This window comes from Salvelinus fontinalis, chromosome 2, assembly GCF_029448725.1.
Source record: "Salvelinus fontinalis isolate EN_2023a chromosome 2, ASM2944872v1, whole genome shotgun sequence".
In the NCBI taxonomy this organism is placed as follows: Eukaryota; Metazoa; Chordata; class Actinopteri; order Salmoniformes; family Salmonidae; genus Salvelinus; species Salvelinus fontinalis.
In genome coordinates, this window is record NC_074666.1 from 83152742 (window position 1) to 83168096 (window position 15355).

Genomic DNA, 15355 nt, shown 5'->3' on the forward strand with positions numbered 1-15355 from the left:
TTCCTCCCTGGAACAGAGATTGAGCAGGATGCACAGGTGTCACATTTATTATGCTCCCCGTCAGTGTTATTATTTCCAGTTATTTCTATCCTGCGGGACACAGGGTAAACGGAGTTCCCAGCACCTTAAACACCATTAATATAGCGTCATAATTTAAATTAAATAAATACCGGTGGATTTTTAATAGTATGAACCAACATCGTATCATAACGCTAACTAGAAACTGGTTTTATATTCTAAAAAATATGAATATATAGCCCATCAATGTTTCAGCACTATCTGTCATATACAACTTAAACTTTCATTTTTGTATCTTCGCAATTTTACACCTATAATTCAATAACTAACGAGCATAAGAGGCTGACGTTTTCATCTGTGTGCGCTACTTACCAATGTCAGCGATGGGTACCGCGGATGTAGGAGCGGCTCACCAAACATATTTTTATATCCCGGCCCGTCCACCGGCTGGGTCCAAAATCCGGACACACATCATAACATGTAAATGATGTAGGATAGGAAAACAAGTCCCATGATAGCAAAAAACATCAACACTAAAATGTCCAACATGATGAGAATGCCAGAAATGGAGGATGCAGATGTATCGCCAGAACACACAACGAAGAAATTGGCAGCCTCCTTAACACCGGCACAGATCGGGGGAGATCGGAAATAGCCGGAGCAGAATAATCTCTTCTCTGCGCGAAACCCCTCACCGCCATATACGTTCTATAATATTGTACGCGTGGAAGCATACAGGTATACATTAACACCAGGTTAGGGAGTAGCGTAAAAAAATGGGACATTTATTTTTGCTGAGGGCCCAGTCCCATATACATTTAATACATGCAATCTGCGTTTAGTGTTCAGCAAACTCGTAGTCATATAGCCAAGGAATCACACTGAATGAGGAAGAATTTATACCGAAGAAAGCAAATAATACTGGACGCTACCGAGTAAAAATGACAATTTATTGAATCTGTAGAATATTTAAGTACAATTCGAAGTGCTGAAACAGGGCAACATGAGATGCTTTTATCAGTTCCTTAAAATTCAACTGGAGTCAGATTTTTTTTTAAAGAATGTCAATATATGCATGTAAAAAATAATAATCTGAATAACAAAAATGCTATCAAAACAAAATCTTTTTTGATGGAATGCACAACATCGGTCTGAATGCTAGGTCAGTGTTTGTGGTTGGTCGATGTGATTTATATCTGCACTTGCTATACCAGTATCATACAAAAGCAGGGAATGGTTGATTCATCAGAAGCATAGGACATAGGAGTCTTTAATTGGGGTAGAAGGTTGGAGGACTCTTGGCCATAGGACTGATATGACCACATACATTGGAGGAGGAGAACAAGGTGGTGATATGAGATATGATACTGCAGAGTTGTAGGAGTAATACCAAAGCAGAAGAGAATATTCTTGGTCTCCTGGCGGATTCCAAGTCTTTCTTTACCCCCCCGCAGGTTGGGGGTAGTAATATGCATTAACAGCATCCCTTTCTTAGCCCCATCCAGCTCAATACAGACTATAACATGGTACAATAATATTGTCTACGCCTTGTGGTCTATATATCAAGTCACACACAAAAAAAAAAATCATTGGCTTGTCTTTAGCCACTTTGGATTGGTTTCCCTCCAACTACCACCAATCAATCACCTCCCTCCTAAACCCCCCCCCCAGCAACTAAAACAAATCCACATCACTGCAAAGGAAAAACAGCTGTGGCAGCCAACGTGGGCTTAGTTTATTCCACATCTATAAAACAAACCAAAGCCTCCAAGTAGCCAAGGCAATTTTCTTTTGAGAGGCATTGACTGCAGATACTGTACAAGGCCAACCAAATTCATAAAAACTCCAAACACTCCATTCACGTCAAGCCAAACCACCTCTTCCTCACCCTTTCTCCAGTTACTGCTGCAAAGCAAATGAGACTTCAAATAGCTCTGCCCCAAAGCTGCCCTTTCATACAGTGTACGAGTTTAAAAATGTCCAGTTGTCAAGTAGAGATCATAGATGCTAAACGCCAGCCTAGACTTACCTTCTTTATCAGCATGGCAATCTGATTATCTAGTCGGGTTGGGGTGTGTGCTGTGTTCATTCTAATGAATTTAAACATCAGTGTTATAACTCATCACGTTACAACGTTGAAGCCAAAATGATGTGAACGGTCAACACCTACTTATTGTCCAACACGCCCCACCACACTGGTATTAAAAACGGGTACCGTTTACCCTTTATACGGCCCTTCACCTCATTAGATCAAAATCATTCCACACTACAGCTCAAGTCTGCAGGCAATGCCCCTTCCCTCCCCAGCACCAGCACCTACAACCCAAAACAACTGTACAGTACCACCATCAGGCTACACGCTGAGCGTACCGTTTTGTTTTAATCCCACTTTGTCCCCCTCATCTGTGACAGTCACAGTGCATCAGAGAAGAGAAAGAAACAGTAGGGTGGGAAAGATAAGGGGAGAATTAAGAGGTCAAGGAGGAGGTGGAGTTCACCCTCTACTGAACCGCGTCCCTCTCCAAGCCTCACACGGTCCCTCGGGACATGGAATGTACAACGATCGTCGGCACTGGAAGAATCTGACCGTGATAGGACATCCAGACAGATCTCGTAGCTACTACAATGAAAGTTAAGTCATTGTTGCGTAACATTTCTTAGTTTTCTGTGCAACACAGGCGTGCCACTTTATAGGTAGGGAATGTCCTATGGAAATGTGTGCCTATAGAATGTCAGAGGATATCTATAATGCGGGTGAGAGAGCGGGCCTAATGTTACTATGCGCCATGACGACTGCTCATTAATGAGCATGTGAATATTCATGAGCCAGTGGCACTCCAGAACATCGCTCTCCACTCTTCAGAGTTTCAAGAAAGAGAGAACTGGGCGAGATAGTCCAGTCACGAGTTGGCACGATAAAACAGGCAAATTGGGTTGACGATAATCAGGCAAATACATAACCCGGGAGGTTGATTTACCCCATGGATCTAAATCTGTGGGATTGCTAACCCAGCACACGCACACGTCTAGACAAACTAGCGTGCCTTATTGGCTCATTGATCGGAGTTGCCGTTTTATTTCCGAAACGTATTTGATACATTGACATTTAAAAAAATAAGCCTCTTACAATACCAACGAAAGCAAAGGGGGGGAAAACCCGCATGACAGGAAATAGAAACACCAACATTTACCACAGCCTGGATTTCTGACCCCCCTTCAACACTTCTCATAAAGGACTGGAATGTTTAAACAAGTGAAAAGAAAAAGAAAAAAAAGAGAAAAGATTGACAATACAGAATTGTGTTTGGCCTTCGCGCCTACGATTGATAAACTCGGATGTTGGTTATCTTGGAATAGGGGCAGGACCTGTCCTGATCACGCCCCCTCTCCTCCCCAGACCCCCTCCAACCATAACCATTACGTCACTCGTCTTCCTGCAAGACTGTCGGGAGGCATTTGAGGCTGCGAGCAGGAGACAGCAAGAATGAGGAATATCTTCACACCCACTGACTAAGGTGATGACATGATTGTAATTAGATTGTAACCACGTCCCCTAACTAACTCGTCCCTGATCCCTCCTGTACTTCAAATGCCTGAACTTGAGGTACAAGGCAAGGCAGGAGGTGCTCTTCAGTTAAGATAGGATTCCAGTTTAGTTTCAGAACAATACCCACAATGCAGTGCAGGACAGGGTAAGACAGGTGAGGTAACAGATAAGTACTATTGATAAATGCGTACGTGTAGTTATAGAAATATATAAGACCTCTCTGGTAAGACTGATACTGTAGACTGCTCACTGACTGGCTGATGCGACAACAATGGGGTATTGATGGTCAATGGAATGTACACAAGTCAAATATTCAAGCTTAGTTCTAACTGCCCAGATACAGTAAGATTATACACTGAGCTTCCAGTCAGACCAATTTCAACCAGTTAAAAAAAATAAAAATCTGAAGATGCCACACCCACATTCCAAACTCATTTTCTCATGACCACATTGGCCTCAGTTCTCTGCGGTCATGGCAACTTGATTGACAAAGGGGGGGGGTTCATATCGTTTTGCATCATAGTTTGCTGGAAAATGAAGTGCTGTAGCTAGGAGAGTTGTGATACACTATGACCCCTGACGTATATATAGCCTGTAAGATGGAGGTATGTTACTTCTGTAAGACTTAAATTCCACTTGTGACTGCTTTTTTAGTGGACTGAAGAATTGGGACAGAGACAGGCAGACAAACAGACATTCAGACAGACTGCAACACAGACAGAGACAGAGAGGGGGAGTCTGTCGTTGGCGAGCAGACCGGGGGGGGGGGGGGCAGTCTTACAGTACAGATCAGAGAACGAGTGAAAGAAATAGAAAGCGGCATTAAGATGAGATGGCACTGGGCTTTTCATTTGCTTCTCTCCCTCCCTCCCACACTTCTCTTTCTCAGATCAGATGGCCTCGACATAGTTAGCAGGCAGCATGCCCTGCTGGCCAGTGCGCTCCACGCGGCCGTACATCCAGCCCTCGTCGATCACCTGCGCGTCCACGATCACGTCTCCCTCCAGGAAGCCCACCTCGTCTTCGTCGGCTGCCGCATAGTCATACACCGCCTGGTACCGCTTCTACACAGAGGAAGAGAAGGGGGGGAGAGAGAGAGAGAGAGAGATGGAGGGTGAGGGGATGTAAAGGGAATAGGAGGGAGGGAAGGGAGAAGGTACGGAGAAAGGGAGAGAAAGAGAACATGAAGTTCCTATAACACCACCTTCAAGAGACAGTCAGTCTCTGCTACAAGACAAAGCTACTGGAGGGGTTGGGGGGGGTCATGTGGATACTGCCAGACACAGTGGAGGCCCCCATGCAGAGAGAACAGTGCCTGCGTCCCAAACGGCACCCCTTTCCCTAAATAGTGTATTACTTTTGACCGGGTCACAAATGGGCCCTGGTGCTTTAAATAGGGAATAGGAAGCCATTTGGGATGGATCCTAACAAGAGAGAGGAGGGTTCTGTCTCACCCCGGAGCTGGGAGGGGGGGCGGCGGCCGCCTGGCGGACTGGGCCAGGAGCCGCTGCTGGCTCATAGCTGGAGTTCTTAGACGCAGCAGGGGGCTGGTGGGGCTGCTGGAACACTGGTGAGAGAGGGGGAAAAGGAGAGGGGGTGGAGAGAGCCAGAGATAGCGAGAGAGAGTGGGGGAGAGAGAATTGTGAGAGGGAGAGATTGAGTGATTGAATCAGAGTGAAGGATAGACATGTTTGGCTATTCTGACAAATGGGATCCCCCATTCCCCGGCACTCTGAAACAATCCCCCCCTGTCTCTCATCTCCTCCTGCTGTATTCCCCCTCTATCCCTCCATCTAACTGGCATCTCATTGGTCAGCCCCAGGGCTCTGATACAGAGAATTCCACAGCACAGCAAGTCAAAACTTGCAGCCATCATTTAGTGCCTTTCAGTCAATTATTATAACAATGACTCTGTGATATTGAGAGGTGACAACATGTACACCGTGAATGCACAGGTTAACCACTAGCTCACAATCATTGTATTCATGTGTGCTAAAAACAGGAACTGTCCACAGAGCAGAAAGATCAAACATTTTATGCCCAGAGATAAATGTAACCATTTGTCTACTCTCACTGATGTTAAAGCTGCAAAATGTAATCAAATTTTGGCAGTGAAAAATACATTTTAGATGGTACAATGATTCTCTACACTTTACTTGCTTGTGAAATTAGGCAAACCATTGGAATTTTAGCAGGAAATGGCATCGTGCATCTTTAATAAATGTATTTTCATAGTTTGTGTGTGTGTGTGTGTGTGTGTGTGTGTGTGTGTGTGTGTGTGTGTGTGTGTGTGTGTGTGTGTGTGTGTGTGTGTGTGAGAGAGACAGCATGTGTACCTGGATTGGGGCTGTTGGGCTGGGGAGATGGGATTTCTCCTCCCATCCTGTTCTTCTCAAACTCCTCATGGTACTTAATCTGTGTACACACACACACATATTTACATTGTGACATTTGTCATTTAGCTCTTAAAACAGAGTGACTAGATATAATACCCAGACGTCAAAACCCCGATGGCATCCTGTTGACTGTACCAGTCCAGCAGATAGCTATTTAGAGCAGGGAAATAAAGTGCAGTTCCTGTCGTGTCCAGCAGGTGTCTCCAGATCCCTCCCCAGGCAGTAGGGCTGCGTGTGTAATAGGGGGGGCGCTACAGTGCTAGGCTATGTGCTTCTGTTTCTACAATAGGCCTGCTGACACAGGAAATGACATCGCAGCCGGAAGTTGGGTGACCTCAGCGCTGCCTAGCAACCCTTGCTGACACATCACGAGGAACAGGTGAAATGAGAAAAAGTGGAGAGAGAGAGAGAGACAGCCCTAAAGCGAGGGTAAGAAATTGAAAAAGTAACAGAGACCCAAAGGAGGAAGACAAAAGAATGGTGCAAAATATATCATGCCTAACAAAAATAGTGGGTGAGAATGTCAAATCAAATTTTATTAGTCACATGCGTCGAATACCACAGTTGAAGACCTTACAGTTAAATGCTTACTTACAAGCCCCTAACCAACACTGCAGTTTAAAAAATACAAATAAGAAATAAAAAGTAACAAGTAGTTAAAGAGCAGCAGTAAAATAACAATAACGAGATTATATACAGGGGGTACCGGTACAGAGTCAATGTGCGAGGGCACCGGTTAGTCGAGGTAATATGTACATGTAGGTAGAGTTATTAAAGTGACTATGCCTAACAGAGTAGCAGAGGAGTGAAAGGGGGGGGGGGGCAATGCAAATAATCTGGGTAGCCATTTGATGTTTAGGAATCTTATGGCTTGGGGGGATAGAAGCTGTTTAGAAGCCTCTTGGACCTAGACTTGGCGCTCCAGTACCGCTTGCCGTGCGGTAGCAGAGAGAACAGTCTATGACTAGGGTGGCAGGAGTCGGACAATTCTTAGGGCCTTCCTCTGACACCGCCTGATATAGAGGTCCTGGATGGCAGGACATGCTTTCCTTGTTTATTCAGGTTAATCAAAGCTGCATCACAACCAGCAGCACCAGCCCCAATATATCAACCCATCCAACATCAGAGAGAGACAGACAGCATTCATCTCCAAATGACCAATAAACCTGAGAGAGACGGATCCTTTACTGCAGTATAACAGCCCTACTGATATTCCCAGCCTGACTGAATGATAAGACTGACACTCACACAGCTTAGATTCTTCCCCCTCTCTCCCACCGTCCCTCCCCGGGTGGGTGAAAGAGGCCAGTGTGTTCAGGGTGTCAGAGAAGAGTGTATTCACAGACTGACTGGATGAGATGACAGTGTTAAGTGTGAGCGAGGACATTGCGTTCAGTGACTGAGAAGACAGTTTTTCTTAATGCGAGACAGAGCGAGCAACATGTTCAATATGTTACGTGAGAGAGTGTCTGACATTACTTCTGTTTGTTTTGAAGGCGAAGGTTGCACACAGATGGTGTGTGTGTGTGTGTGTGTGTGTGAACAGGAAAATGCCAGTCCAAGCCAGTCCGACTCCCGGACACAAAAGAGCCCCCCCTTCCTCTTAACCTTCACTACATGAATCAGTAGAAAGTAAAAAGGCGGTAGGAAGGGAGAGAGAGATGGAGAATTTAGTGAACGTTCTCAATGAATGTCAATTAGAGTCATATGACAGAGAGATAAGGAGAGAGAGAGACGGGGACTAGTCCAGACAGACAGCTGTGAACGAGAGGGGGCTGGAGTTGGACATCTCACATTTCAAAGAGAGCTGAACATGTCTGTCTCTCTGTGGCCTACTGAGTGTGGGTACATCCGAGGAGGAGGGAGAGAAAGTGGGGAAAGGAGGGAGAGAAAGACAGAGATCAGCAGCCGCGCCCCTTGGCTTCAGTCTGTCCACACACACTGCTAACAGCTGGGACATTGTAACAGACTTCTCATGAGGTTTCTGTTCTCTGTATTTGCCTTTATTTGCCTGGGGTTGTAGAAGTGTGTGTGTGTGTGTGTGTGTGTGTGTGTGTGTGTGTGTGTGTGTGTGTGTGTGGTTGGGTAATAAGTGTATGTGTCTGTCTGTTTCCACCATCTCAGACACACAGGATCTGTTCCTGTATGAAAGCAGTAATTAACCAACACCCTCCACACTCATTAAGTCATTAGAGAAGACCGAGCAGGGCAACTATGTGCTGCGATGTCAGGATGTGTCCCTGGTCTGCCAGAGCAACCAAGGCCCTAGGCAGCAGCCTTCTGCAACAGAGGACCACAGAGGGACATGGTAACATAACCTTGTGCCCAGGCTTCACACAGCACTTCTGGACTAAGAGACAATCTGCACATCAGAGTGGTAAGGAGGTGCATGAATACATAGTTGTGGCCAAAAGTTTTGAGAATGACACAAATATTAATTTCCACAAAGTCTGCTGCCTCAGTTTGTAAGATGGCAATTTGCATATACTCCAAAATGTTATGAAGAGTGAACGGATGAATTGCAAAGTCCCTCTTTGCCATGCAAATGAACTGAATCCCCAAAACATTTCCACTGCATTTCAGCCCTGCCACAAAAAGGACCAGCTGACATCATGTCAGTGATTCTCTCGTTAACACAGGTGTGAGTGTTGACGAGGACAAGGCTGGAGATCACTCGGTCATGCTGATTGAGTTTGAATAACAGACTGGAAGCTTCAAAAGGAGGAGGTGCAATCAACCCATTTATCGGATCATCAAGAACTTCAAGGAGAGCAGATTAAATTGTTTTGAAGAAGGCTTCAGGGCGCCCAAGAATGTCCAGCAAGCGCCAGGACCGTCTCCTAAAGTTGATTCAGCTGCAGGATCAGGGCACCACCAGTACAGAGCTTGCTCAGGAATGGCAGCAGGCAGGTGTGAGTGCATCTGCACGCACAGTGAGGCAAAGACTTTTGGAGGATGGCCTGGTGTCAAGAAGGGCAGCAAAGAAGCCACTTCTCTTCAGGAAAAACATCAGGGACAGACTGATATTCTGCAAAAGGTACAGGGATTGGACTGCTGAGGACTGGGGTAAAGTCATTTTCTCTGAATCCCCTTTCCGATTGTTTGGGGCATCCGGAAAAAAGCTTGTCCGGAGAAGACGAGGTGAGCGCTACCATCAGTCCTGTGTCACGCCAACAGTAAAGCATCCTGAGACCATTCATGTGTGGGGTTGCTTCTCAGCCAAGGGAGTGGGCTCACTCACAATTTTGCCTAAGAACACAGCCATAAATAAAGAATGGTACCAACACATCCTCCGAGGGCAACTTCTCCCAACCATCCAGGAACAGTTTGGTGACGAACAATGCCTTTTCCAGCATGATGGAGCACCTTGCCATAAGGCAAAAGTGATAACTAAGTGGCTCGGGGAACAAAACATCAATATTTTGGGTCCATGGCCAGGATACTCCCCAGACCTTAATCCCATCGAGAATGGTGGTCAATCCTCAAGAGGCGGGTGGACAAACAAAAACCCACAAATTCTAACAAACTCCAAGCATTGCTTATGCAAGAATGGGCTGCCATCAGTCAGGATGTGGCCCAGAAGTTAATTGACAGCATGCCAGGGCGGTTTGCAGAAGTCTTGAAAAAGAAGGGTCAACACTGCAAATATTGACACACTGCATCAACTTCCATGTAATTGTCAATAAAAGCCTTTGACAATTGCTTGTAATTTATACTTCAGTATTACATAGTAACATCTGACAAAAATATTTTAAGACACTTAAGCAGCAAACTTTGTTAATTAAAGTATATTTGTGTCACTCTCAACTTTTGGCCGCGACAACATAAAACACACACATACTAAATGGCTAAAAGTATGTGGACACTCCTTGAAATTCATGGATTTGGCTGTTTCAGCCACACCTGTTGCTGATAGGTGTATAAAATCGAGCGCAAACTCCATGCAAACTCCATAGACAAACATCGGCAGTTGAATGGCCTTACTGAAGAGCTCAGTTACTTTCAACGTGGCACAGTCATAGGACGTCACCTTTCCAACAAGTCCGTTTGTCAAATTTCTGCCCTACTAGACCTGCCCCGGTCAACTGTAAGTGCTGTTATTGTGAAGTGGAAACGTCTAGGAGCAACAATGGCTCAGCCGCGAAGTGGTACACCACACAAGCTCACAGAACGGGACCACCGAGTGCTGAAGCTCTTAAAAATCATCTGTTCTCGAGTGAAACACTCACTACTGATTTCCAATCTGCCTCTGGAAGCAAAGTCAGCACAAAAACTTTTCGTCGGGAGCTTCATGAAATGGGTTTCCATGGCCGAGCAGTTGCATATAAGCCTAAGAGCACCACGTGCATTGCCAAGCGTCAGCTGGAGTGGTGTAAACCTCGCTGCCATTGGACTCTGAAGCAGTGGAATTGTGTTCTCTGGAGTAATGAATCACACCTCACCATCTGGCAGTCTGACGGACGAATCTGGGTTTGGTGGATGCCAGGAGAACGCTACCTGCCCCAATGTATAGTGCCAACTGTAAAGTTTGGTGGAAGAGGAATAATGGTCTGGGGCTGTTTTTCATGGTTCGCGATAGACCCCTTAGTTCCAGTGAAGGGAAATCTTAACGCTACAGCATACAATGACATTCTAGACAATTCTGTGCTTCCAACTTTGTGGTAACAGTTGGGGAAGGCCCTTTCCTGTTTCAGCATGACAACGCCCCTGTGCAAAAAGCAAGGTTCATACAGAATTGGTTTGTCAAGATCAGTGTGGTAGAACTTGACTGGCCTGCACAGAGCCCTGACCTCAACCCCATCGAACATATTTGAGATGAATTGGAACGCAGACTGCGAGCCAGGCCTAATCCCCAAAATCAGTGCCCGACCTCATTTATACTTGTGGCTGAATGGAAGCAAGTCCCCGCAGCAATGTTGCAACATCTAGTGGAAAGCCTTCCCAACAGAGTGGAGGCTGCTATAGCAGCAGGGGAAAGGCTGGGCACTTGTGATGATTGGCACCCACTCAGAATATTTAGTGGGTGGGCAGTGTAGGCCTGAGTCCCAAATGGCACCCTGATCCCTATAGTGCACTACTTTGACCAGGGTTCCATTTGAGACAACCTGAGGGGGAGGGAGAGAGAGATGGACTGGTTGTTGATCCTGTACTGTGATGGGTACGGCGTGTGAGTGTTGACAGACAGACGTACGTTGCTGATATGGTCCTGCGTTTTCTTGATTCTCTGCATCTCCGGCGTGTCGGCCACAGCACTGAAACCTTTCCCTTTGTTCTTCTCAAACTCCTCCTTGTACTGCACCTGGAACACACACACACACACACACCGGGTCAGACCACACTGTATAGTCATTGTAAACTCACACACGTCAGGAGAGTCAAAACGCTTCAAAGAGTCAAAAATAAGATCAAAATCACTTTTTATTTCGGTACACGCTTTCTAAACAAATCAAATGTATTTATAGAGCCATTTTTACATCAGCAACAACAGGTGCAGACTAACAGTGGAATGCTTACTTAGGGGTGCAAGCAATGCAGAGAAAATAGAAAAGCAATAACAAGTAATAAATACACAATGCATAACGATAACATGGCTGTATACACAGGGTACCAGTACCGAGTTGATGTGCAGGAGCACGCGCTAAATAAGATTAGTTATATGTACATATAACTAGACATGAACTGTAAATTCAGGATATAGTTTCAATGATTTTTAGCGTGCGCGGCCTGCCCCCCCTCCCTCCGACGTGTTGGTGACAGTCACTTCCTGTTGCCAGGGCAGTGAGACCATACACACAGGATGTGCTGACATAGCCTAATAAGGTCACACCAGGAGGTGTGAGTACAACAGAGGGCACCTCAGCCAACAAGACATGTAGACCTAATGAACAGGAAAATCACTAGCCTATGTCAATCTACTATCTATCCCCCATAGTAGAAAAAGTTTATCTATACTATTGATCAGTTTGTTGAGAAAGAAATATCCTATTCCAAACAGTTTCTGGGATTGTTGTGGGATGATAGATCCCAAATCCATACAACCAGTAGGCCTAGGCTACAAATAAAAAATAAAAAAATGTTTTAAAAGCAACGAGTCTGATGAAACAGATCAGAATATTTAGCTTAAATTGTTGATACTCTTCATTCGTAACATTATAAAATTGCAGCAACACACACAAGGCAGTAGGACACGCGGAAATGTTCGTTCCAAATTGCAATTAGCGGGAAAACGCACCGCACATGTGAGTAGTTTGATGTGAAAGATGAAAACATCCGTTAGACATTAAGAAAGAGGGGAGATCTAATATTCAACAACTAGCATGGGTTGCTAATACGACTAAAATAGTGCCTTTGGATACTGGCCAATTAAAGAAAGTTTTTGGCTAGGCTACTTTGAAACAAGGTAGGACATGCCTCATAATAAACTCGGCAAAAAAAGAAACGTCCCGTTTCAGGACCCGGTCCTTCAAAGGAAATTCGTAAAAATCAAAATAACTTCACAGATCTTCATTGTAAGGGTTTCCCATGCTTGTTCAATGAACCATAAACAATTAATGAACATGCACCTGTGGAAAAGTCATTATGACAATTAACAGCTTACAGACGGTAGGCAATTAAGGTCACAGTTATGAAAACTTAGGACACTAGAGGCCTTTCTACTGACTCTGAAAAATACCAAAAGAAAGATGCCCAGGCCCCCTGCTCATCTGCGTGAATGTGCCTTATGCCTCCTTGCAGCATGCCTGAGGACTGCAGCTGTGGCCAGGGCAATAAATTGCAATGTCTGTACTGTGAACCGCCTAAGACAGTGTCACAGGGAGACAGGACGGACAGCTGATCGTCCCCGCAGTGGCAGCCCACGTGTAACACCTGCACAGAATCGGTACATCCGAACATCACACCTGCGGGACAGGTACAGGATGGCAACAACTGCCTGAGTTACACCAGGAACGCACAATCCTTCCATCAGTGCTCAGACTGTCCGCAATAGGCTGAGAGAGGCTGGACTGAGGGCTTGTAGGCCTGTTGTAAGGAGGTCCTCACCATACATCGGCAACAACGTCGCCTATGGGCACAAACCCACCGTCGCTTGACCAGACAGGACTGGCAAAAAGTGCTCTTCACTGATGAGTCACGGTTCTCTCACCAGGGGTGATGGTCGGATTCGCGTTTATCGTCAAAGGAATGAGCGTTACACCCGAGGCCTGTACTCCGGAGCGGGATCGATTTAGAGGATCAGTGATGGTCTGGGGCGATGTGTCACAGCATCATCGGACTGAGCTTGTTGTCATTGCGGGCAATCTCCACACTGTGCGTTACAGGGAAGACATCCTCTCTCATGTGGTACCCTTCCTGCAGGCTCATCCTGACATTACCCTCCAGCATGACAATGCCACCAGCCATACTGTTCGTTCTGTGCGTGATTTCCTGCAAGACAGGAATGTCCGTCTTCTGCCATGGCCACCGAAGAGCCAGGATCTCAATCCCATTGAGCACCTCTGGGACCTGTTGGATTGGAGGGTGAGGGCTAGGGCCATTCCCCCCAGAAATGTCCGGGAACTTGCAGGTGCCTTGGTGGATGAGTGGGGTAACATCTCACAGCAAGAATTGGCAAATCTGGTACAGTCCATGAGGAGGAGATGCACTGCAGTTCTTAATGCAGCTGGTGGCCACACCAGATACTGACTGTTACTTTTACTTTTTGACCCCCCCCCCCTTGTTCAGGGACACATCATTCCATTTCTGTTAGTCACATGTCTGTGGAACTTGTTCAGTTTATGTCTCAGTTGTTGAATCTTGTTATTCTCATTCAAATATTTACACATGTTAATTTTGTTGAAAATAAAAAGCAGTTGACAGTGAGAGGACGTTTCTTTTTTTGCTGAGTTTGTAGTAAAAATGTTCAGGTTTCAAACAATTTAGTATATGTTTTCAAAATGCATAATGCCTCCAGCTCAATGCAAAGTGGTGTGTGATACGCTGATGAAGCATAACTTCCGTTGCCTATTGCCATGTTCAAAACAACTCAGAACTGGGAAATATCTGACTTCAGGGCATTGACGTCAACTGGGAACTTTGTGGGGGGGGGGTAAACAATTTTTAACTAGCTCCCACTGGGGAAACTAGTTTTGAACAGTCATCCAACTCAGAATTCCAAGTCTGGAACTCGGGCCTCTTTCTAGAGGTCCGACTTACCGACCTGAAGTTCTCAGTTGTTTTTAAAGCACCATATGCATTTGCTGTTTGAGATGCTTCAGAACCAGCTCTCATGCTGTCTGACATGTAGGCGGTAATTTCAATTTGCCTAAGTTATACAAATTAACCTATAGACTAATAACCATTCAAATGTATTTACATTGACTGGTATTTCCACCAAATAGTAAAAAAAAGAGAAAGAGCATTATTTCGCAATGAGATTTTTTCTTCTCCTGGAAAATTGGTCCGCGCCAATTTTATTTATCGGCTTTTCTATTTATAAAACAATAATTTACAGCTAAAAGCCGGCTATTGCCAGTTAACGGAAACCCTGATACATAGGCCGTTGTGCGTGCTTACCCCTCCCTTCCCAGTGTGACCCTCAATATGAGAGGAAGTGGCCAGCCCATGTAGAATCAGATGGATATCACTCTAATGACAATGAACACAGCAGCTCTCCCTCACACACAGCTGGCCTACTGTACCACTGAGGCAACACTTGTGGATTCACACACACACTACAGTAAACAAACACACTAATTAACTACCAACACATACAGAAGTACATACTCAGGTTCATTATGAAACATAACAGTCCCAGTAACATGTCAACATTGACAATCACTTCGCTCTGGTGCTAGACTGCACCAATAACTAATATCCGCCCGCCTGCCCACCCCTGGAAGAGCCTGCTGCAGTAATCCATTACCAAGCAGCACTCTGACCAGTCTCACACTTATAATATATAGATTGTATTTCTACGACTACACTCATCTCTTACAGCCAGCCAGCCTGCCAGCCAGCGTTGTTCTAAGGATTGGGGCAGTCCCACTCCCTACGTATTTTATGGGTTTATTGGTAGACAGGATACTAGGTAGAGGTGCACTCTGGGCCAGATTGGAACCCATGCTGACTCATGTTGGTCGGGGTCTGCGGCTCTAAATGCTCCTTGACCACACAGGTCACCTGACTGCTGTTTGACTGACACAGCTCTACAGAGTGCTGACCTGTCCCCCCCCCACACACACACACACACACACACACCTTGTGAGGATAGGCAGGAGATGACTGGGCCATGATTCACAATGTGTGTGTGACGTGTGGGTCCCATTCGTGCTAAATGACTAAATATAGGCTACACACACACCCTCTCTCTTTTCAACATTTGATCTTTCTGTTTCCTCGTGTTTAAGTGGAAGAC

At 45.5% G+C, this 15355-nt stretch overlaps 1 protein-coding gene across 2 annotated transcripts in view; it reads right to left on the reverse strand.

Annotated features, from left to right (window-relative positions):
- Window positions 1–954: 954 nt before the first annotated feature.
- LOC129829167 (LIM and SH3 domain protein 1-like) overlaps window positions 955–15355 on the reverse strand; it is a 40538-nt gene continuing 26137 nt past the window's right edge. For both annotated transcript variants that reach the window (XM_055890766.1, XM_055890775.1), the window contains exons 4-7: window positions 11153–11260; window positions 5902–5980; window positions 5020–5132; window positions 955–4629 (exon numbers count right to left, since the gene is read on the reverse strand). In XM_055890766.1, coding sequence (XP_055746741.1) covers window positions 4456–4629; window positions 5020–5132; window positions 5902–5980; window positions 11153–11260 — 474 coding nt within the window. In that variant the 3' untranslated portion in view covers window positions 955–4455. The remainder of the gene's footprint in view (window positions 4630–5019; window positions 5133–5901; window positions 5981–11152; window positions 11261–15355) is intronic.